This window comes from Manis javanica, chromosome 18 (assembly GCF_040802235.1).
Source record: "Manis javanica isolate MJ-LG chromosome 18, MJ_LKY, whole genome shotgun sequence".
Taxonomy (NCBI): domain Eukaryota; kingdom Metazoa; phylum Chordata; class Mammalia; order Pholidota; family Manidae; genus Manis; species Manis javanica.
The window spans coordinates 24535199-24561265 of record NC_133173.1 but is presented as its reverse complement, the minus strand read 5'-3'; the positions used below and the strand labels follow the sequence as shown (position 1 = coordinate 24561265).

The window sequence follows — 26067 nt, the reverse complement described above, 5'->3', positions numbered from 1 at the left end:
GCGGCAGTGGTGACTACCAGGAAAATTAAATGACATGACTTGTTTTTACACAGATAGACATTACTCACATAGTTTAAATTCTACAATTTATGTTTTGCAGTCAAGAAATTAAGTTTACTATTTTGTGTATAGATAAGTTTTCCTGGAGGCAATACCCAATTTCATCTCTGATTATTAATTTTTCTCCCATTCAGCATTTTCCTCAAGATGTCATGAAGTCTACAGTTTCAAGGAGAAGTTCTTTCATTCTTTCAGGTATATATATTGAGTGCTGTTCATGTTCCAAGAACACAGAGGCACTGAGTACAGGGTGCCAACAAAACATGTCAATAAAATACAATGATGATGAAAGACAATATGCAAATAAAAATATTATATGAACTGTCATATGACACCATGTCTTTCCCATCCATAACCACGCTGATTACACTCAAGCTGTTCATCTCATATTACCTTTCCCTTAAAGAATGTAGAAATGGTGAATAGAAGTTGCAGTTGGTAAGCTTCTCACGGATCAATAAACATGGGGCTCCATTTTGCTGTGGCCATTTTGTGCCCTGCATATTTCATTTATTTAAAGTCAAAAAAAAATCATTGATGAGAGAGAGAAAGAGATAGAAATAAAGTGGGAATTAGGAGAAAAAAGATCTAATCAGCTTAGAAGGTCCTTGAGAGATAGAAAAGTTTCCCTGGTTTGGCGAAATTCCAACTGCTGTTATATCCCCTAGTTACCCTTAAAATATAATTTAAAAATACCTTTATTCCAAAGGCTGATAGAGTGAAATCTTTAAGGTAAAGCACTTTGTAGATAAAATATACCAAAAGAAAAATGAGCAAAGTGAATAAACTAACAATTTACAAAAGGAAATAGGTCTTCAATGATGGTATTTCATAATTTTATTTGGAAATATTTTTCATTTTATCATATTTGAAAGTCATGAATAGTGCATTCTTGTCTGATCAAGAATTGGTTCCCTCTCTAGAATGAGACAGCAAAGGCAGGCTTGTAATTCATTTTGTGTCTTTCATATATTCTGGTTTCTCTAAGAGTCTCAAGTGGTATAAATACCAATGGGGTTAAAAATACTTTGGGTCATTGTAAAGGTTTGTTGGTGCATGAAAAGAATACCTGCAATGACATGGTCATTTTTATGCCCATGTAATTTTGGAGACAATTTTGTTAAAATAGAGGAATTTGTAATTTATTTTTAAATATTTATATCATAATTTTTTGAGGAGGTGTGAGGTGTAAACTATTAAAATCTGTACATTGGGATAAAAGATAAAGTAGAATGGTAGTAATTTAATGATATCAACATGGGCCAGTAATTCACAATGAAATTGTCAAGGCATATACATGAAAAGATTACATAAAAGGCTTTTACATTGCAGGGGGGAAACAGTATCCAATTTATAGTTTCTTCTTATATAAGGATATCTGGATTCAAATGCACTTACAGAAGATAAAAGTGATCTTTATTTTCTTTAATTTTTAATTGAAACTTAGTTGATGTACAATATTATGTACTGATTATGATGTTCAGATGTACCACATAGTAATATGACTATTGTACACATTACTAAATGCTCACCACTGTAAGGTTAGATATCATCTCTTGCCATAGTTATTGCATTAGTGACTCTATTTCCTCTGCTGTACTTCCATCCCTGTGACTTACTTACAGCTGTAAGTTTGTACCTCATTATTCTTTTCACTCATTTTGCATGTCCACCCAACCTCCCCTGTGGGAACCAAAAGTCCATTTACTACATTTATCAGTCTATTTAATTTATTCACTTGTTTTTGTTTTAAATTCCACATATAAGTGAAATCATACAGTATTTTTCTTTTTCTTTCTCTATCACTTAGCATAATACCCTCTGGTAAAAAATTCCTTCCCAATAATGGCCAAAGAGGATGCAACTTTTACAAATACATTTAATCATGAAATGCCAGTAGAAACAATAGGTGAAACAGAGATGGAATAAAAAGTTGGAACTATGTATAAACGGTGATTTATTACAACTCAGCATTCAGGAGAAACATTCACTACCCATTTTACTAAAGCAAAGATTTGCAATTGGAGTATTAAAGTGACCATTCATTCCTTTAGTAGCAAAAATAAAAAATAAAACAAACATTAGACAAATACAGTATGACTGAGTGATAGACTTGACCACACAAAATTTATGAAGTCTCATGCAACCCCACAAATATATCTATATATACATAGAAGAAATTAATGCTAAACTGTTCTTTTCCAAAATAAAAAAAACAATAATTCTTTTAAAAAATGTGATCAGAGAGACAAAGGAATAAAAACACCCTAATCCAAGCAATGTTCCTCATAGACAACTTTGGCGGAGAAAGTCAATAAAAAATGAATTTGTATTTATATGCATATGTATAATACTGATAAATATATAGGCATATATACATAGGTGTATAAGCATATATAGAAATGATTATATATGTATATACATATATGTATACACACCCATATATATAGCCACACAGGTAATGAAATAATTGCAAGACCTATTAGCATTCCCTTTTGCAAAGATTAACTAATTTTTTAATGAGCAGCCCTGAGTAGAGTGTGGAAGTGCACTGTGACATGTCTGTCGCACTCCTGCTCATGCAAGGATGTAATTGCCAGCATTCTTTGCTCTGTATATTTTCCAATAAAGAAGCTGTCAAATATGCCCCATCTTAAAAATAAAAATAAATGCACTCACTTCACCATATATCATTCCAAAGAGAATTCCCTATTTCTTCTGGTTCAAGAATAAGAATTTAGAGGTATGTCATACTTTCACTGGAAGAGCATTATGCCTCTCGTTATTGGATTTCCATTAACACCATTTAATTAGCAAGTCTGACCTTGGGTTAATGGTAACAAAACTTGCTTTCCTATTTAGCATCATAAATAAATATACAAATAGATGAATCAAGTCATCAAACAACCATAGTGATATCTGCTATCTGAGTTAGGCAGGAATGGCTCTAATGGGCCCTCAAATAAAAGTTCTCAGCTCCATTCTCTCTGACCCTTTTCCTGTAGTATATACTGGACTCTCAGACTCACCTGGATAAGAACTCTTGAGAGGAAGGTGTCTGCGAGGAAGTCCACATTCCTGGATGGTTGGTTAAGGAGACTGGAGCTCAGTCCCCAACAGAAAGCCAGCAGGAGTAAGCATTGGCTTTCAAGCCAGACTTAGGCATCCAAGGAAATAAACACAAGCTATTGAATTCAGGGTTGCACACCTGAGGGACTTCATCAGGGGAGATGTTTGTAGCTGATTATATTTCCTCATTAGGTGGTTTTCTGTTGTCACTCCCAACTTAAGTGCATGATTCCCTTGTGGGTCATGGATCTGGACAGAAAGGGAAGTTTTACTACTGTTCCACAGAGACCACATTGTAATCCAGCAGAATTCAACTTTTCTTACTCCTTCTCCATGAACTCTTCTTCCTCCAGGGCTCATATCCTCCAGTACCTTATTCCCAAGCCTGAGTTAAGGTTTTCTCAAAGTCAAAGACTGAGGATTCCATCAGACTAGGTCCTTTGGATCTTCCGAGCACTGACAGTGGTGCGCACACAGCCCCTGACAGCTCCAGGAAATTATTATTCCCTCTTTAAAAGAGGGACACTTTGTTCACTTAATATAAAACATTGAGCACTACCCTCCTTGGTTTCCTAACACTTTTATCAAAAAAATTAGAGTTTCATAGTTCTGTTACAAGTTAAGAACTGTCTTTCAGTCCATCATTATGAAATGTTAATGGTTCTAAGGGTAAAATTTATATCTTTCTATGTACTATAACCTATCTTAGCACATCATAGGGATGGACTGATTTAACCTTTACAAAATTCCCATGCATGAGGTGTTATGAGTATGTACCCCATTCTACATACAGGAACAGGGCTCAGAGGGATTTCATGTTGTGTTCTCTTTTACACCCAGTAACAGGGAGAGACACTATTGGAATCTGTCTGAATGTTTCTAGTTCTTGAAGCCTGGGACAGTGGTTCTCAAGCACACATGATTTTTCCCACTGGGGATATTTGGCCATGGCTGAAGGGATGCTGCATTTCTCCTGAAATTTGACAATAGCATTCATGATTACTGTGTCATTCAAGTTTATTTCATGTAATTATATTCATAAGTGACTTCCTGAGGTTCTCTTGTAGATAACTAGGTGTTGTTGGAAGGAAGGATGTGCACTTTTTTTTCAAAAGTTGTGAGTGAATCACATGACTGGGCAGGAATTCAGGCTCTCTAGGGAGTCATCCATTTTTCATGAATAAAGGACTATCTATATCCATATCAAGGACATATATAATGGGTGACACATATTGTTCATCCACTGGCTTTGGGTTATGGCAAAGTGTGGAATAAGAAGAGGTATTACATTTAGAGCAATGGAAGCAGCCATATTTGTCAGGAGAATTGTATGTTTTCAAGAAAAAGCAATAAGATAATGAGACGGAAGCATGATTATGCCAAACAATCCTCAGACCAATGAAAAAGCCCCTCACACACAGAAAACAACCTTACACACATCGATACATAAATGGCCACAACAGAAAAATCAGTTTGCATAGTAACAAATGTGTGACTAAAATTTTACTTACTCATAATTAAGGTAATCTCTGACCCTAATCATGTTGTACTAACCATAGAATGTCAGACTCTTACTGATATGTGTGTTTCCATGTAGACAACAATTGGAGACATGTATTTGATTATCAGATCTGCCAGTGACTAAGGTGGGCTGTGGACACCAAGTTGAATAAGAGAATAGAGTCCCAGTAAGGGGGAAAAAATCCAATAAGCTATCATAAAACACACTATATATTAAAGTCTGTATATTTACAAAGAGTATTTAAGGTAGTGACATATAATGGATTTAAAAGTCATACACTGTATCTCATATTTTCCTCTCCCAAGAAATTATATAAAATGGTTGCAAAGTATAGACATAGGAGTGTTACAACTCAAGAGTATTCTTTTAGTAAAATAGAAAAAATTAGTATAACATATTTCACCCCGGAAGAAACTCTTCTCAAAATTCATCCACTCTCATGAGATAAATGGGAATATTCTAATATTTTATAAGTTGGAAACACATTTGAGAAAATAGGAAAATGACAAATGAAAGGTATTAGATTATCAGAGACAGCAGATAGGGTAATACAGTAGGTTACTTAAATAGTACATAAAAGTTGAAATCAAAGAAACTAAAATTTCAGGAAATAAATATGAGGAGCAATTTACTTCATAATCTGATAAAACAATCATAATTTCTGCCTCTCAGAGTTGAGTCTTGCTATCAGATGCATTTCTTCAGTCCCAGAACAATTAGCCCTTTTATAGTTTCCTTCCCAAAGAATCTTTCAAAGTCCTCTTTATGTCCTTGTTTCTCAGACTGTACATGAAGGGGTTCAGCATGGGTGTGACCACAGTGTACATCACTGAGGCTGTTGCACTTGAGTGTGAGCTCTGGGTAGCAGCAGAGCTAAGGTACACACCTAGGCTTGTACAGTAAAATAAGGAAACAACAGAGAGGTGAGATGCACAGGTGGAAAATGCCTTATACTTCCCCTGAGCTGATGAGATTCCACAAATGGAGGAAATTATCTTCAAGTAAGAGTAAAGGATCCCAGCAAGAGGAAAACCACCAAGGAGCCCAGCTCCAAAGTACATCACCATGTAATTAAGGAAGGTGTCAGAGCAGGCAAGCCGGACCATCTGTTTGATTTCACAAAAGAAGTGGGAGATTTCTGAGTCTGTACAAAAGGACAGTCTCAACACCATTGAGCATTGTAAGAAGGAATGCAGGACACTCATGATCCAGGACACCAGGACCAGCAGGCCACACTGCTGTTGGTTCATGTTGACTGTGTAGTGCAGTGGGTGACAGATGGCCAAAAAACGGTCATAGGCCATCACAATGAGGATGTAGTAGTCCAATCCTGCAAAGAGCAGGAAAAAATGCATTTGACTGATGCAGCCTGCATATTTTATAATTTTGCTCTGGGTCTGTATGCTCAGCAGCATCTTGGGGATGGTGGTGGAGGTGAAGCAGATGTCCACAAAGGACAGGTGGGAGAGGAAGAAGTACATGGGTGTGTGCAGGTGGGAGTCTGAGCTGACAGCCAGGATGAGGAGCAGGTTCCCAAACACAGTGATCAGGTACATGGAGAGGAAAAACCCAAATAGGAGGGGCTGCACTTGTGGTTCACTTGAAAATCCCAGAAGAAGAAACTCTGAAAATTCTGTAAGGTTCCTTTGGTCCATGTGTGGGAGGTGCCTACCAAGATACAGAATTATAAATGACAAGTTTTCACACAATTAAGCATTAGTGATGTAGCATAAATATTACCTTTTCTATTTTAGAATCAAGAAAATAACTCCAATATATGTTGAGGTCTGGTCCCATTGAGAACATCCCTGGTGCCTTTTCTCAGTGGGATTTCCTTTCCTACTTTTGGCCTGTTGCTCAAGCAGAATGTATGTTACCGTTTCATTGGGAATAGTTTTCATTTATGTGATAAGTACGTATTAAATGTAGATCATGTTCCAGGATCTGTCTTGGCAATGAGTATGGAGAGCTGAACACGAAAGTCCCCATAATCCAATAATAGAGAAAGAAAAAAGCAAATAAAAATAATCAAATAATGTGTCCCTTCATTACAAGAGCTATGAAGAAAATGAATGCAGGTATAAAGGACGGAGTGTGTGGGGGTACTGTTTGCTGGGTGTTCAGGCAATAACTGCAAAGAAGGTGACATGAACAGAAACCTCTAGGAAGATAGGACAGGAGATTGGGGTTGTCTGGGGAAGTGGCTTCCCAGCAGGTGTCCTTCCATTGCCAAGGCCCCAGAGAAGATGCTTGTTTCAGAAAACTGAGGCTCAAAAGGCAGCCAGTGTGTGAAGGGGAACGAGCAAGAGGGAAAGTGACAAGTTGTCGTGTCAGAGGACGCTGAGGAGCAGAGTGGCCAGCCTGAGAGCTGCAAATCTAAACCACAAGGCGAAGCCCCCTCACACCAGTCAGAATGGCCACTCTCCAAAAGACAAGAATTAACAAGTATTAATGTGGATGTGGAGAAAGGGGTCCCTTTTGCTCTATTGATGGAAAAGTAAATTGGTGCAGCCACTAAGGAGGTTCCTCCAAAATTAAAAATAGTAATACCATGTGATCCAGGATTTCCACTTCTGGGAGTTTACCCAGAGAAATTGAAATGATAAATACATAAAGAAAAATGTACACCCACATTTATTGTATCATTATTTAAAACAGCCATTATATCAATGCATCCAAAGTGTGCATTAATAGATGAGTGGGAGTAGGAAGTGCATTAATATATACATGTGGAATATTACTAAGTTATGAAAAATAATCTACAATGTTTGTCTTTATGTTCTCTCTGATATCTGTTTTTTCCTTTGCTGTTATGTGACTATTAACTATAAATATTTTAAAACCCTCAGGGACCCTCAGTCCCTGGAGTACTAACATCCTGGCCCAGATCCTTCTCTGTGGTGGGAAATGTCCTCTGCATTTGCAGGATGTACAGAACATCCTTGCTTCCACTTACCTGTCCAAAAGTCACCATAAAAGTCTACAAAAATATGGCTCAATGTTCTCCAGGGAAAAAAATAACTTCTGGTTGAAAAGCACAGTTTTAATTTAGTTATCCCAGAACATTTTCATAGCAGTGATATAAAGTCAATTATTGGAGAATGAATATGCAAGACAACCCAGTGTGAGTGCACAGCCCCTCCAGGAGATATTTTGTAGCCATTTAAAGAAAGGACCATTAGATGACTAGTTCATGGGAGGAAAGCCCATAAGCTCTCATTGTGAAGGAAGGAAAAGAGAACAGAATGTAGAGAAAAACTACACTAAAAGCTGTTTATATTGTTCATATGACTGTTAGATCTGACCACATATAAATTATAAAACATTTGTATAAAAGTGTGTAGGTATGTATATATATATGAACATCATGTAGAAAAAGAAGCTTTAAAAGAAAGTAAGAATTTATAGAATAAAGATTGTTAATGAGAATGAAATTAGGTTACATATGTTGTTTTAAAAAGAACTGTATGTCCCAAAATTAAATGAAAATCTACAACTAACTTCTACAAAGGCATACAAGCCTCATAATTTAATGATACCAACATGAGTCATTAATTCAAGATTAAATTGCCAAAGACTTGAAATAACAGAATACAACAAAAAAGGCTTTTAAGGTGCAAGGAGGAAGCAGTATCTACATTAACATTTCATCTTATATAAGATAAATGGATTCCAATATGCTCATAGAAGTGATCTTTAGTCAAATGGTAAAAATGCCTTTCAAATGATGGTCAAAGTTGATGTAACTTTTAGAGACAGATCTAGTCACAAAATGTCAAAAGGTAAAATAAAGAATATCAGAGATGTGAAAAAAGTTGAATTATGTATAAAGGGTAATTTATTACTATTATTAATAATGAGCTTGCACTTCCATTTTTGTTTATAGCAAGGATTTGTATGTGAAGAATATGAAAGTGCTGAATTCTTTCAGTAAGAAAAATAAAAATAAAAATTTAATGGAGAGGACATAGTTTGACTGATTGATAGATCTCACAACACAGAGGGCACATACTATTATACATTCTCCACAACACATCTATACATAATCAGAAGAATCGAACAGAATATAGGTTGCATAAAAAATTCCAAGTCTTTGAAAGAATCTAATGAAAAAGAGTAATGAAAACACTCTGACACCACCATCCAAAAGCAAAGGATGTGCACAATTCTGAAAAGAGGAAGAAAATGGGTAGCAAACCCACAAATGTACTCAGCCTTCAAAATATTTCACAGTAAAGCATTGCCCGTTTCACCTATTCAATCAACTTTTTCTCATGTGACTAGCTAGAGTGAGTGAAGATATGGTGATACATATGTATCATGCACTGCTTTGCAAAGATTTATTTGCAAACATTGCTTGATCTGAATCTTTCTCATCTATATGGAAACATAGTCTAATATGTCCCATATAAAAATAAAAATAAATGCCCTCACTTCACTACATATGCCCCCAACAGCTAATGCACTTTGTACTATTGTTCATCAAAAAGATCCTTGCACTTATACTCCACTTTTACTGGAAGTATTTTAGATCTCCATTTCTTCTAATTGGGCTTCCATTAATATCATTTAATTGTCAGTGTGAACACTTGCATTTCTGAGGTCAAGGTTCACTTTTCTTTTTAGTGTCATGAATAAATACATTAATTTAGTAGTAAAGCCAGCAAACCCACAATTATCTCAGGCATCTGGGCTCTGCGGGTCTGGTTCTCAGGTGACCTCAGGCACCAGTTCTTTTTCCCATCCTCCTTGGTACTGTCCTTCAGCGTCTGGTGAACTCTTGGACTTTCCTGATTGGGAACTGTGACAGGAAAGTTCCCCTGTGGAAATGAATATTCCTTCCTGGATGGTGGATGAGGGAGCCAAAATTCTCTCCCCAAAAAGGAAATGGGAAGGGGTCACACATTGGTCTCCCAGCTGGAGTTAGGATTCCAAAAGGGCCAACCAGGGCTCATCCAGCCCAAGGTCGCACACACTGAGCATCTGCAGCAGAGGAGATACTTACAGCTCCTGTGCCTGCCCATGAGGCATGCTTCCCTCTTGTTACTGTAACCTCTAATGCATGACTCTCCTTGGGGGACACTGGTCTGGACAGAATGGAAATTTTTCCTGCTGATTCTCTGTTCCTAGGAGAGCATATTATATGCCAGGTGAATTCAGTTTTAATTACTCCTTATCCATTAACTCTCCTGCTTCCAGAGCTTTAAACCTCCCAGCACACCATACCAATCCTGAGTTAGATTTCCTTAAAAGTCTAATATTGAGGATTTGTTGTGATCATTTGCATTGGGTCTTCAATGATTTGATTTGTGGGGGGACGTGATCCTGATAACTCTGAAAATTACTATCCCTCTTTTAAGAAGAGGGACTATACTTTTTTACTCATGATAGCATTTCCAAATTATAAGGAATTTCATACTTAGAAGTTAAGAGCTGTCATTTAGTCTCTCATTATAAAATGCCACTAATTATAATATGAATTTAGATATTGTTATGCACAATAACCTAGCTTAATATATTAGAGTGATTGTCAAATTTAATTTTTACAGAAGTGTATTTCTATGAGGTAGTAACTTTATGAGCTCATTTTTAGAAATGAGGCTCAGGGAGGTTTATTGTCCTGCTCAAAGATATAAAGCAAGTAAAGGATAGAGTCTTGATTGTAATCTGTCAGGAAGCTCCCAGTTCTTAAACTCTGGCAGAGAGTTTCTCAACCAGAGTACTTTTCCCCTGGACATATTTGGACATGTTTGAAGTGATGCTGGTCAGCAGCTACTGTGCAGAGGACAGCCAACACAAAGAATGATCCCACCCTAAAATATCAACAGTGAAATGAGAAAACCTATTCTAGGCCACCACTTCTCTAACTTCCTACAAATCAGAAGGGTTTATAGTTGAAATGCAAGATCTTATTCATCAGGCCCTCAGGGGCCCCAGGGCTCTGCATTTCTAACAAGCTCCCAGGTGGTAATGATGCTGCAGTTCCTGGCCTGTGGGCCATAATTTGAGAGTAAGGCTGTGTCCTGTGTTTAGAGTCAGGTGTGAGTAGATTTATGTCTTCTTAAGCAAGGATCTTCCATGTATGTAATTTTGAAATAAAAGTTTTTCCCTCTTTTATAGTAGGTGATAACTTCTGTGTTCACTTCTTTAAAAATGTAATGGCACTTGAGTGACATCAAGCAATTTATATTTGGAAAACACTGTGCAGTAAATAGAATTAGGGCCTCCAAAAGATGTCCATGTTCTAATCCCAAGAAATGTTGAATATGTTAGTTTACTAGGGTAATTAAGAAAGGACATGGGATAAAGTTACTAGTCATTTATCTGGGATTAGTCTGGGTTATCACTGTGGGACTAGTATAATCACACTGATGCTCTAAATGTGCATGAGAGAGGATGATTGAAGATGCTGTACTGGCTGGCATTGAAAGTGGAGGAAGGTCCATGATCCAAGGACTGCTGGTGGTTCCTGCAAACGAGCAGGAGATGGAATGCATTCTCCTGTGTGGCTTCCATAAGGATAGAGGCCCTGTATACATCTTCATTTTAGGCCATTAAGAACCATTTCAGGCTTCTGAGTTTTAGAATTATAAGATACAGTGTTATTTAAATCATTACTGTGCTAATTTGTTTCAGCAGCAATAGGAATCTAATACACTTATCCTATAAAATATCGGTTGCTGTAACTGCGTTTAAAGCTGTCAAATCATTCAGTTAGCACCTGGGGCAAGACATTATGGCTTGAAATCCCACTTGAATAGAATAAGTTAGAGTTAATTTGGAGCTGTTTGATAGCACTGATGAAAAAGAGAATTTCTCATTGCATAAATGTAAATATGGTTCTGACATTGAAGCTTTTGAGACATTTAAATAGGAAAATAATCATTATTAAAATTAAGGTCACTCATTCAACTTTAAATCTTCATGGTCAAAATTTCTATATTCTATTTTATGACTTTAAATGTTCATTCTTTTCATTGTTATCCTCTCTGAAATTCTTTCAAGGTTTCTTTCAATGAAATAGATGGAACTATAGATGCATTTGTGTAATGCATATGTATATGTATGTGTGTGTGTGAGTGTGGTTATTTGAAAAAAGATGTATACAAGCATTCATACATACATGAAAAAATACCCACTCTTTTCTCTGGAATGTTTTCATTGCACTCAACAAAGTATGTCTAGCATTTCATTCATTCCTTACAACATCCACCTGAAACAATGTTTATCATCCCACATCACCTTCAGAAATTAGGAGACTGATGCCCAGGTAGGTTACATCTTTAAGAATAACATTAAAAAGTAGTTAGACAAGAAAGACAAGTACCAAATGATTTCACTCATATGTGGAGAACAAAGGAAAACTGAAGGAACAAAACAGCAGCAGAATCACGGAACCTAAGAACAGAGTAACAGTTACCAAGGGGAAAGGGACTGGGGAGTAAGGGTGGGAAGGGAGGGATAAGGACAGGGAAAAAGAAAAGGGGCATTACGATTAGCATGTATAATGTGGGGGTAGGGCATGGGGAGGGATGTGCAGCACAGAGAAGACAAGTAGTGATTCTATAGCATCTTACTAGGCTGATGGACAGTGACTGTAAAGGGGATTGTGAGGTGGACTTGGTGAAGGCAGGAGCCTAGTAAACAATGTTCTTCATGTAATTGTAGATTAATGATAACAAAAAAAAGTAGTTAGACATTATTCTTCTCTATTTAGAAACAAATATATCCATGTATTATGTGCTCCTAATTTTTCTATGACTCCTTTAACTCAGGCAATTACACATTTTAAATATGTGCAGTTTATTGGACATGATTATACTCCAGTAAATTAGAATTAAAAATTCTAGTGGCACATAACTGAGGTCAGATCTAGAGCACACGTAGGTCAGTCACTCCACACCATTGTGAGAGATATATTTTGCAACTGGGAAGAGAGTGAAGTGTCATACATGTATATAAGAATAAGTAGGAAGATTAACCTACATTTATAAATGGAGTAAAGTTTCCATTGAGATTCCATCCACTGGAGTTCCCTTTCAGATTACCAAGAGAGTTTGGAAGGATGTGCCATGCCTCTCCACAAAAGTTATAACTTCAATCACATGAGTGGCCACCCCCTGTACTGCACAGTCATCATGAAACCCCTCAGTTCTTTAGGCTCCTGGTTCTGGTGATTTAGACCATGAGTACTTTGAATTCCTTGTTAGAAAGGTTAATGATTTTGCATCTCTCCTTCTGCTCAGACTTGGAAATTCCCCACATTTTCTTTTTCTTTCTGCTTAAACTTGAGTATAGTTGATATACACTATTAAGTTGGTTTCAAGTATACAAGATAGTGATTCAACAGTTATCTACATTATTAAATCATCACCCCGAGTGAAGATACTATCAGTCAACACGGAAAGATGTTACAGAACTACTGACTATATTATCTATGCTGTACTTTCATCTCCTTGAATAATTTATATTATGATTGAGGTTTTGTGCCTATTTATACCTGCACTTCTTATTTCACCCACCAACCCCAACCCCTCCCTCATGGTAACCACCAGTCACTTCTCAATCTTATTTTGTTCATTTCTTTTCATTTGGTTTTTAGACGTCACATATAAATGATATCATATGGTATTTTCCTTTCTCTGCCTGGCTTCTTTCATTTCAGGATGGGCCCTGTAGGTCCACCCATGTTGTTGCAAAAGGCAGGATTTCTTTTTTGTGGATGAATAATATATTCCATTGTGTATATGTACTGCATCTTTTCCATCCATTAATCTATTGATGGTTACTTTGGTCGCTTCCATGTTGTCTATCCTAAATAATGTGGCAAAAACATAGGGTTGAAAATAACGTTGTGAATCAAATTTTGTTTTCTTCATTTACATTCATTGAAGTGGAATTACTGGTTCATTTGGTATTTCTATTTTGAGATTTTGGATGAAATTCCATACTGCTTTCCATAATGGCTCAGCAATTTACATTCCCACCAAAAGTGTAGGAGGTTTCCCTTTCCACCTCATCCTCAACTGCTTTTTCTTGTCTGTTATATAGAGGATATTCTGAGTGCCATGAGGTGATATCTCAGTGTAGGTTTGATTTGCATTTCCTCAATGCATAGTGAGGGGAGCATCTTTTCATGTGCTTATTGATATCTGTATGTCTTCATTGGAAAAATGTCTCTTATCCTCTTCCCATTTTTTTTCTTTTCCCTGCCCTTAGTCCCCCCCTTCCCTCCCATTATACCCAGTCCCTTTCCATTTGGTAACTGTTAGTCCATTCTTGGGTTCTGTGATCCTGCTGCTGTTTTGTTCCTTCAGTTTTTCTTTGTTCTGATACTCCACAGATGAGTGAAATCATTTGGTATTTGTCTTTCTCTGCCTGGATTATTTCACTGAGCATAATACTCTCTAGCTCCATCCATGTTGTTGCAAATGGTATGATTTGTTTTCTTCTTATGGCTGAATAATATTGCATTGTGTATATGTAACACATCTTCCTTATTCATTCATCTTCTGATGGACACTTAGGTTGCTTCCATATCTTGGCTATTCTAAATAGTGCTGCGATAAACATAGGGGTGAACCTGTCTTTTCAAACTGGGATGCTATATTCTTAGGGTAAATTCCTAGAAGTGGAATTCCTGAGTCAAATGGTATTTCTATTTTGAGCTTTTTAAGGAACCTCCATATTGCTTTCCACAATGGTTCAACTAGTTTACATCCCCACCAGCAATGTAGGAGGGTTCCTCTTTCTCCACATCCTTGTCAAAATTTGTTGTTGTTTACCTTTTGGATGATGGCCATCCTAACTGGTGGGACATGATATCTCATTGTGGTTTTAATTTTCATTTCTCTGATGATTAGGTATGTGGAGCATCTTTTCATGAGCCTGTTGGTCAACTGAATTTCTTCTTTGGAAAAGTATCTGTTCAGCTACTCTACCCATTTATCAATTGACTTATTTGCTTTTGTTTTGTTGAGGTATGTGAACTCTTTATATAATTTGGATGTCAACCCCTTATAGGATATGTCATTTACGAATATATTCTCCCATACTTTTGGATGCTTTTTTGTTCTACTGATGGTGTCTTTTGCTGTACAGAAGCTTTTTAGTTTGATATAGCTCCACTTGTTCATTTTTGCTTTTGTTTCCCTTGCCCAGGGAGATAGGTTCATGATGAAGTCACTCACGTTTATGTCCAAGAGATTTTTGCCAGCGCTTTTTCTAAGAGCTTTATGGTTTCATGATTTACATTTAGGTTTGATTCATTTTGCATTTACTTTTGTGTATGGGGTTAAACAATAACCAAATTTCATTCTCTTACATGTAGCTGTACAGTTTTGCCAGCAACAGCTGTTGAAGAGGCTGTCATTTACCCATTGTATGTCCATGGCTCCTTTATCATATACAAATTGACCATACATGTTTGGGTTAATGTCTGGAGTCTCCATTCTGTTCCACTGGTCTGTGGTTCTGTTCTTGTGCCAGTACCAAATTGTCTTGATTACTGTGGCTTTGTAGTAGAGCTTGAAGTTGGGGAGCGAGATCTCCCCACTTTATTCTTCCTTCTCAGGATTGCTTTGGTTATTCAGGGTCTTTGGTGCTTTCATATGAATTTTTGAACTATTTGTTTCAGTTCACTGAAGAATGCTGTTGGTAATTTGATAGGGTTTGCATCAAATCTGTATATTGCATTGGGCAGGATGGCCATTTTGACGATATTAATTCTTCCTAGCCAGGAGCATGGGATGAGTTTCCATTTGTTAGTGACCTCTTTAATTTCTCTTACGAGTGTCATAGTTTCCAGGGTATATATAGGTCTTTCACTTCCTTGGTTAGGTTTATTCCTAGGTATTTTATTCTTTCTGATGCAATTGTGAATGGAATTGCTTTCCTGATTTCTCTTTCTATTGGTTCATTGTTAGTGTATAGGAAAGCCACAGATTTCTGTGTGTTAATTTTGTATCCTGCAACTTTGCTGTATTCCGATATCAGTTCTAGTAGTTTTGGAGTGGAGTCTTTAGGACTTTTTATGTACAATATCATGTCATCTGCAAATAGTGACAGTTTAACTTCTTCTTTACCAATCTGGATTCCTTGTATTTCTTTGTTTAGTCTGATTGCCATGGCTAGGACCTCCAGTACTATATTGAATAACAGTGGGGAGAGTGGGCATCCCTGTCTTGTTCCCGATCTCAGAGGAAAAGCTTTCAGCTTCTCGCTGTTCAGTACGATGTTAGCTGTGGGTTTATCATATATGGCCTTTATTGTGTTGAAGTACTTGCCCTCTATACCCGTTTTGTTGAGAGTTTTTATGCTGTATGTATATTGAATTTTGTCAAATGCTTTTTCAGCATCTATGGAGATGATCATGTGGTGTTTGTCCTTTTTGTTTATGTGGTGGATGATGTTGATGGATTTTCAAATGTTGTACCATCCTTGCATCCCCGAGATGAATCCCACTTAGTCGTGGTATATGACACTTTTGATATATTTTTGAATTCGGTTTGCTAATATTTTGTTGAGTATTTTTGCCTCTACGTTCATCAGGGATATTGGTCTGTAATTTTCTTTTTGGTCGGGTCTTTGCCTGGTTTTGGTATTAGACTCTTCCCATTTTAACTGAGTTATTTGTTTCTTTGGTGATATTGATATATATTGATATGAATATGATAAATTTTGAATGTTAACTTCTTACCAAATATATCATTTATGAATATATTCTCCCATACTCTAGGTTACTTTTTTTTTGTTAATGGTACTTTTTTCTCTGCAGAAGTTTTCATTTTAATGTTGTCCCACTTCTTTTGTTGATTTTGTTTCCCTTGGCAAGGGAGATGTGCCCAGAAAAAAATTGTTCATGCTTATATTAAAGAGATTATTGCCTTGTTTTCTTCCCATAGTTTTATTGTTTCATGTCTTCTATTTAGGACTAATCCAATTTGAGTTTACATTTATGTATGGTGTTAGTAATCCAGTTTCATTTTCTTGTATGTAGCTGCTCAGTTTTCAAGCACCATTTAGTGAATAGGGTGTCTTTTTCCATTGAATATTAATGGCTCCTTTGTCATATATTTATTGACCGTATATGCTTGGGTTTATTTCTGGCTCTTTGAGTCTGTTCTTGTGCCAGTACCATACAGTTTTTATTACTGTAACTTTGTAGTATTTATACCTTAAATTCAGGACTGTGATACCTCCAGTTTTTTTCTTCTTTCTCATGCTCAAATTTACTACTTGAAAGTTTTTTTATGGTTAATGTAATTTTGAGATTAATTGCTCTAGTTCACTGATAGATGCCATTGGTATTTTGAGAGGAATTGCACTGCATCTGCAAATTGGTTTGGGCAAGATGGCCATTTTGAAAATATTAGTTCTTCTATCCATGAGCACTGGGTAGAATTCCATTTATCTGTGTCTTCTTCAATTTATTTTACCATTGTTTTGTCATTTTCAGAGTACAGCTCTTTCACCTCCTTGGTTAGGTTTATTCTGAGGTATTTTATTCTTTTTGATGTAATTATAAATGGAACTGGTTTCCTGATTTTATTCTCTACTAGTTCATTGTTACTTTATAGGAATTCAACATATTTCTGTATATTGATTTTGCATCCACAACTTTGCTGAATCCAGTGTTTAGTTATAACTGTTTAATGGTGGAAATATTATGGTTTTCTATATATGGTATCATATCCTCTTCAACGAGTGAACATTCTACCTTAACAGTTTGGTTGTTTTTATCTCTTTATCTTGCCTGATTGCCATGGATAGAAATTCCAGTACTATGTTAATAAAAATGGTGAAAGGGGGGATCTTTGTCTTGTCCCTGATCTTAGAGGAAAAACTTTTAGCTTCTCACCATTAAGTATGATATTATCTGTGGGTTGATCATACATGATTGTTGTTATTTTGAGGTATGTTCCCTCTATAGGCATTTGTTGAGAGTTTTTTATCATGAATGGTTGTTGGGTTTATGAAATGCTTTTTCTGCATCTACTGAGATGATCACATGGTTTTTACCTTTCCCTTTTTTAATATGGTATATCATATTGATTGATTTATGTATAATGTACCATTTATAGCATTCCTTCAATAAATCTGATGTGGGCACAGTGGGCGATCCTTTTGATGTATTTATGCTGCTTCACCTTTTCTGTGAACTTAATCAAATGGTCCCACTTGGCTGTTCTGACACTGATTTAACTACTGGTGGGTTTGTTGGCTGGTGGTCACCTGGCAGAGATCCTCTACACTTACTCTGTGATAATTTTCCTCTGTATGTGGAATCTCACTAGTTCAAGGGAGTATAAAGCTTTTTACACCTCTGCATTTCATCTCTCTGTTTCTACTTATTTTATCATATGAGGTTGGGAGACTGACTTGACTCTGATGCTACCCAAAGGTCACACTAAAGTGTGGCAGCCTCAGTGATGTACACTATGGTCACACTCATGCAAACCCCTTCATCTACTCTCTCAAGGATAAATACATAAAACCGGCTTTAAGAAGATTCCTTTGGATGGCATTTATGTAAGATCCAGTTGTCCTTGTGGTGTAGATACACCACATTAAACTCAGATCCTGATATTGCTATGTCTAGATCAGATTGTGAAGATGGAAAATTCTCCTGCTATTTATTTCCTGGAATTTCAATTTCTTTGACTTCAACCTCTCTGTACAATTTCAGCATCTCATTTATTGAACTGCTGCTGGGTCTGATATGTGGACGGTTATTACCTTTGTCAATTGTCATTTGTTTTCCAAAGTTTTCCTGCATCAGAATACAAATGTTTGAAAATTTCCATACTTTACATGGGGCAACTTGGATTTAATAAAAATAAGTTGTGGGTCAGGTAAATTTTCCTTAGGTTTCCTGAAACAATAATAATGAGAGGTTCATTACATGTATCTGTGTCTTTGGTAACTGCTCTCCTGGTTTTATTCTTTTCTTCAGCTTGTGTTCCAGATCACCTACCGTAGCCACAGAAATAAACTGATTATCAAATGTATCTCTTTCATTGGAATCCACATAGAAGACAAATTTGAATAAATAGATTGACCTAATATAATCTCAGTGTGAGAGATGTCCAAGAATATGAGGAAACAAAAATTCAAATAACCCATTTTCTTGTTATGAAGAATATTTCTGTTTTATGCTCTACATTTAGTTACTGAAGGTTGGTGTCCATGAGTGAAGGGTTTATTAAAGTGGAGAATTTGTTAGTGTATTTTATGGTTTTTATCTAATTGCTGTCTGTTAATTGCTGGGAAACTTCCAATTTTACGACAAATACAATTCTTTATATTGTTCTATGAGTTCACTCCCTTCTTCTAACATTCATCATGGATACTAAGAGATGGTCATTGAGCAATGTCAGTATCACCCATTTCAAATCTTCTTCGTCCTAAGGATTCTCTTCTATGTGTATGATGGCTCAGAAGAGAGCTTAATATCTGCCCTGTCATGCAATCTAGAGCCACCAGTTTAACTGTAGAAACATGCATGTTCTTCAAACCTCCAAGTAACCGTGAAGGGAACCTCAATATAGTAGCTTGTTAATAAAGTTATCTGAAATAAACTTAAATAACTGAATGATCATCAATGCTCTTCTCAAATGTCAGATAATAAACCCAAAATAAAAGCATCAGATTATTATGATTCCCCTCAGTTCTGTTTGCTTTGATTATTGTATCAGTTAGCTTTAGCTCTGGAACAAGCTGTTCTGTGTCAAATGACTAATCATAATATGTTTATTATCAATGGAATTATATGCTTGGGAGTGTTTCTGATCTCCGTTGAACTCCTGATGAGTCTCTACTCCCCTGTCCATATCTACATTGTTTTCCTAAGATTCATCCCTGATGTATGTGGCCATATTGCTGTTCTGCCTTGAATCAATTTGAGGTCAACTTACTGTATTTCTATATTTAGTTTAATCTTCAATATATGAGGAAAATGATTTTATCATGTGAATTAATTAAATCTAATTCCACTGTTCCTACATCCATAAATAGCTCTTTGTTTTCTTCCCAGTTAAAAGAGACAATCTCCCACTCAGCTTAAATGAGAATCAGGTACCTATGATCTACTATGCTAAGTTATGCACCATTAGATTTTTTCCATTTAATTGAATTACTAGAAAATAAATACACAGAATAAACTGTACATATAACGCATATGGTGTGATGTATTAAAGAAGCTACAAAATCAAGAGCATATACTGCATGTTTCCACTTGTTATAATTTAAGATGATGCACCTAAATTTTAACTGCTTTGTTATGAAATCATTAAAAATTTTGGCTCCCTGAACCCAGTTTCCTTATTTCTGAAGGAAATGTGGGATACTGAGCACAACTTTATATGGCTCTTGTGAGGAAGGAATGAAATGCATGGAAATTAATTTTTTTTGTCCAAAGAAAACATTCAAGGGTAAAGGTTGTATCTATATCTATGTGCACATTTCTATACATTTTTCTTAAAAAAACACACATGCTGTTCATAAAAACACATTTATGATTATATCTTTTATGTTGAAAGGAAACATTAAAGATAGAAAGGATAGAAATATTACAAATGTTTGAATTAACACGAAATATGGTAAGATATATATATATATATATATATATATATATATATATATATATAAACAAAAATATTTAAAGTACAATTGGTAACCTTAATTTTGGTAATGAATTACAACCAAGGCCAATATCACACTTGGATATGAACTTTGGGCAGATCACTAAACTGTTTGGAACCCTATTTCTGCAAGGGAGAACAGAGTTCATAGATGTAGTTCTTTGTGAATAAGATGATTATAAAAATTACAACAGTCCCTATAAGGTGCTAAACTAAATACAGAGCATAAAAGTGTCTAAATATGTCTCCTATAATTAATAAACATTTTCTAAAGAAGGGCTAAGTGACAGATCTAAACTTGTGATATACATATGAATTTCATGTTATGGCACAAACATCATAAAGACAAAGTGTGTAGTGCTCTAGGTTTATTATCAGAAGAACTCTATTCTCTCTTCTGTTGAAAAACAGAATAGGAATTTTCTGGAGAAGTCAGAGGATGTGTCTGTACCACAGGTCAATATTTTGAAAATACAAGAGACCTCATACCCGTTGGTTCCTTAGTCTTAGACTAGGAGAAAACTCTAACTCAAAGTTGGGATAAGGTGTGGGGCACTTAGAGATTTCTGGGTAGAGGTTAGCACGTCCTTGGAGAAGAAATTCAAAGAAAAAATCCTAGATTCACTTTTCTTCTAACCTGATCCATTGGGAATAGAAATTCCTTAGGAGAAATTTCCTGTCCATGCAGAACACTTTTTCCCAGGGCAATCATGTGGTTGGAAGTTAGCATAACAATAGGAAAATTGCCAAATGAGAAATTTGAAGCTATAAATATTTCCCTCATTCCCACCTGTTATCCTGTGCAACCTAGAATGAAAATGGGTACGGGGGTTTTGATTTGCTTATTTTTGAGTGTTGAGAGTCCTAATTCCTGCTGGATGACTGATGCTTCACTCCTTCCTGCTGTCATTGGAGCACAGAGATTTCATCTCCATAATCTACCATCCAGGGAGGGATTCAGACTTTTACAAGGACACCTTAATCTCAGAGACCCCATCCAGGTGAGTCCAACACCCCAGTGGGCCCCAGATGAGAGAAGTGATTAGAAACCAATAACATGGACCTGTTGTAACCTGATTTCCACTTCTACATATCCAGAGGCAATAGATGTCTGTGATTGCTTGAATAATTAATTCACATATTTATTTCAGTGACCACATAATATTTCAGTGTCTGTGCTACCCACAGTTTTGATGATCTTTTCTGTTCTTTATCATTAAGTTCCTATTATGTAACTTATCATTAAGTTACTATTATGTTGGTGCTAGAAAAATAAGTTAGGGATTGTTAAGTTCAAACTGTAGTCATCAGGTGTAATTTTGTCCCCTGGAGACATTGAGCAATGTACAGGGATGCGTTTGGCTGTCACACTAGAGAAGGGTGGGTGGAGGCTCGATTCTCTGAACATCCTACAAGATAGACTGCACCACAAAAAGGGATCAGCTCAGAATGTCAATATTGCCGATTCTAAGAAATCCTGAGTTAAAGAAAATCATTTTCAATACAGCTATCTTCAGGTTGTTTTCCAGTTGTAACTTTCCCTGCCTGCCAATAAAGTAAGAGTCCCCATTTGCTACCATTCTGAAAGTTCCAACTCCAAACAATGAGACAGATCCTTAAGATTTTTTACCCAACCTGGTGGTTATGAAATACATTTCTTCTTGTTTTTAAACTATTGCTTTGTTTCAGCAAAATTAATATATTTAACCACCAATTCTATTTACCTTTTATTATTATACACCTGTATATTAATTGGTCATCTTTTTAAAGGTGTCAGCATTTCACATAATTTCTACAGGTCATTCTTCTGAACTGAACTTTGGAGCAAAGTTTTGACCATAAAATTTTTAAATGTTATTAGAAAGTATCTAATTTTACTTCTGAATTTCTTGCCTTTTTAAATATAGTTTTGCCACCTCTTCCCCCAGTATATTATTTTATGTATTGTTTTAGCTACTCATCTAAAATGTACTGGCTAGTTTTACTTGGAAGTTGTAATGCCTCTAATTATTTGCAAGATGTCTTAAGATGTCACGTCCTCTCAAGTAGACTGCCTTTAGTGTTTTTTCCTTTATAATTCAACGTTTTCCAAATAGACTGAAATACAACTTTGTCATATGATAAATGCCCATATATATTAAGATATAATTCCTGATTCATTCCTCAAATAATAAATGAGGATCTGCTATAATCCCAAACATTCTTGGAACATTATGTATTACATTCTTTTATGTCTAGTTCTTTGACAATTTAATTATTGATCCATGTTGATATCATTAACTTATTGCTATTTTATATCTTGTGTCATTTACTGATTCCTCAATTTGCTTATGATAGTTGTTTGAAAGTACTCATTTTAACCTTGTTTATTTACCCCTTCATTCTTTCCATTTTGTAACTTTTCAGATTCTTACATTGGTTTCTATATATGTACACATATATCAGAAATATTTGTACAAAGTACAGAGGTTAACAAAGGAGGTGAAGTCTGCTGTTTTGGCATGCATTATAACAGTGAGTTCAGATTATAATGTAATACATGTGTGTATACCATAATGCCCTCAGGCACAATCATATGAATAAAGTTTTTGGTTTAAAGGATAGAATTGCTATGGTGTGGGCAGTATACAGGGTGTTTGGGGACATTTACCTGTTGAATAAAGTCCAGAACCAGGACTATAATGTGCCCACTGGATTTGTCAAAAATGAGGCCAACCCAATGTGAAAGAAAACTTAAGAAAAGATGCCACCCAAGAAAAGGAAGACGGGGGCTAGTGTTATCCCCTTTCAGACCCTATAAAAATGAACTGTCAAATAAATATGGGGTAGGCATAGGGAAAACAAGTATTCTAGTGATTGATATTAAAAGTGCCCTACTTTGGTTGTACTGTGTATTTTCCTTTGTGAAGTGTTGATTTATCACTCTGCTCACCTTCTCTTGGATGTACACTAGGTAGGGTGTTTGACACCAAAAGACATCACTACTTTTGTCTTTTTGTTCTCTTAATATTTTTAGGAACGTAATCAGGGTTTGATGGCTACCAGAACTAATTAAAATTATTCTCCCTCATGGTCTACCAGGGACCACCTGGTCTTTTAAGATAACTTTTCCTCCTCATCCATTTCATGCCTCTGACTCTCTGTGTCTCTATCTCTCTCTGTTTATTGAACCCATTTTTTAAAAAAATATTAAAGGTAGGAGATCCAGGTGGAGTTTTATTGAGAGATGCAGTGAGAAGACAGACAGAGCTCCCGGCTCACGCCAGGAGGGAACAAGAGAGCCCCTTGTACACATTTTTGTCTCATTAAATATGTGATAGTAAATGGTGTTCCCAATATAGAGACCCAAGTTTAATTTTTCATGAGAAGCCTAAGAATTGGAAATCCTTGGAACAACTTCTACATCACAGTGAAAGATCATTGATCTGAGCCATTGGGTTGGGTCCATTCTTAGAGTAATCAGTAAACCTGGGGCTGAGAAACACATGGAAATAATGCACTCAGCGTAAGTATGTGTATGATTGTGGAGTTTGAGCCATCCTCAGGACAGGGGCACCCGGACTCATATATTCCATGGTGACTTGTACAATACAGGTGCCAGCACTCAGTCAAGAAAAGGTATTAAGTAGGGGGTCTGTTTCAACTCGTGGATGTCTTTGCAACAAGATCGCAAGAGGTTGTGTGGTTGAGGGAATCCCTTTGCTTTGATCTTTTAGGACCACTTGCCTTCTCACTGCGTCTGATACCACTGCTCATCACCCTCCCTCATCTCTATTCACCTTGCAACTCCAGTTTCACCTTTCTTGACCTGAACATTTGAAACAAGCACCTTCTTCATGGCTTTTGCATTGGCCATTCTCTCTGCTGAGCACACACTTCCCCATCTATACTTCCATCTCCCTCCTCTCTTACATGAAGTGTCTGTTCAGTTGTCACCTTGTTTTCAGACCTTGCCTGAATAGCAGTGGAAAACAGAACACCCTGTCACAGTCATAACTCAATATATATTCACAGAATACTGAAGAATTTCACATTAAATCTGTAAAGGGCATGAGTTTCCAGATAAAAATCTTATTGGGCCAAAATTTCCATATAAAAGAGACTCAAGGGACTCCCTAACAAGGACCATGCACAAAACATTAAAATTAACTTCTTGACTGCAAAATACCAATTGTAGCATTTCAACTACAAATGAATGATGCAAGTTTGTGTGAAGATTAGTCATGTTATTCCCCTCTTTCCTGGAAGTTATCTCCACCATGTGGAACCAGGAAATGACACCTGAACTTCTGAACTTTTTCTTCTGGGATTTTCAGAGGAACCAGAACTGCAGCCCCTCCTACTTGGGCTTTTCCTCTCCATGTACCTGATCACTGTGTTTGGGAAACTGCTCCTCATCCTGGCTGTCAGCTCAGACTCCCACATGGACACACCCATGTACTTCTTCCTCTCTGACCTGTCCTTTGTGGACATCTGCTTCACCTCCACCACCATCCTCAAGATGCTGTGGATCATCCAGACTCAGAACAAAGCTGTAACCAATTAAAGCTGCATCATCCAGATTTATTTTATTATACTCTTGGCAGTGTTCAATGTCTTTCTCCTGACCATAAGGCCTATGACAAGTATGTGGCCATCTGCCACCCCTGCACTACATGGTCATCATGAGCCCCCTGGACTGTGGGCTCCTGGTCCTGGTGTCCTGGATCATTAGTATCCTGAATTCCTTGTTACATATCTTAATGATGTTGCACCTTTCCTGTGTACAAATTCAGAAATGCCTCACTTCTTTTGTGAGCTCAATGAGATGATCCAACTTGCCTGTTCAAACACCTTTCTTAATAACCTGGTGATGTACTTTGCAGCTGTCCTGCTGGGTGGCAATCCCTTTGCTGGGATCCTTTACTCTTACTCTAAGATAATCTCTTCCATATATGGAATCTCATCAGCTCAGGGAAAGTATAATGCATTTTCCACCTGTGTATCTCTCCTCTCTGTTGTGTCCCTATTTTATTGTATGATGCTAGGGTTGTACCTTAGCTCTGCTGCTACCCAGAGCTCACATTCAAGTGCAGCATCCTCGGTGATGTACACTCTGGTGATGCCCATGCTGAACCCCTTCATCTACACACTGAGGAACAAAGACATAAAAATGGCTCTAGGAAGATTAATTGGGATGTCTGTTATGTAAGGTCAGTTGTCCTGGGGATGAAGAAGTTTTCATGGTTTTAAGGGTCAAAGCCTCACAACCAGAAATTTCTATGCTTTGATCAGATTTTAGACACAGAGCTTGCTCCTTCTTTTGATTTCCTCATATTTCCATTTATTTTATTATAACCTCTCTATACTATTTATAACTAACTTAAGTTACTGTTATGCCTTTTATATAGATAATTTTTCCCTTTGTCAATTTTCCTACATTTACAAAGTTTTCCCAACCTCTGATCACAAATACTTGGAAATTTCCATATCATAGATGCTGTGGGGAAAATGGAACTTTCTGATGAGAATTCCCACTTGGCCTTAATAGGTGTCCTGTTTACATATCTATGGGATGCATTACCGAGAGCGGCTGGTCAGTCATGGGTTTGCCAGTCTAGGGTAGGGGTGCAGAGGAAACACCCATTCTTTCCTCCACCCTGTTCCTGGTGTTTAACTGGTCAAGCACCTGCCAGTCACCAGGAACATGACCACAGTGTTCCTCCTGGACATAAGGACCCAGAAGAGGAGTTTTTACAATGGGAATAATAAATCTGGTGCTTCAAAAGCCCACCC

At 36.6% G+C, this 26067-nt stretch overlaps 1 protein-coding gene and 1 pseudogene across 1 annotated transcript; one reads left to right on the top strand and one right to left on the bottom strand.

Annotated features, from left to right (window-relative positions):
• Window positions 1-5376: 5376 nt before the first annotated feature.
• Window positions 5377-6306, bottom strand: LOC108402729 (olfactory receptor-like protein OLF4). The gene has a single exon (XM_073227088.1). The coding sequence runs from the start codon at window positions 6304-6306 to the stop codon at window positions 5377-5379; it is 930 nt and encodes a 309-aa protein (XP_073083189.1).
• An 18286-nt stretch (window positions 6307-24592) lies between these two features.
• Window positions 24593-25483, top strand: LOC140847273 (olfactory receptor 7A5-like; annotated as a pseudogene).
• The last annotated feature ends 584 nt before the right edge of the window (window positions 25484-26067 follow it).

Bases quoted from the DNA above. Each gene is read 5' to 3' on its own strand.
- LOC108402729 (XM_073227088.1), bottom strand. From the start codon at position 6,306: ATGGACCAAAGGAACCTTACAGAATTTTCAGAGTTTCTTCTTCTGGGA.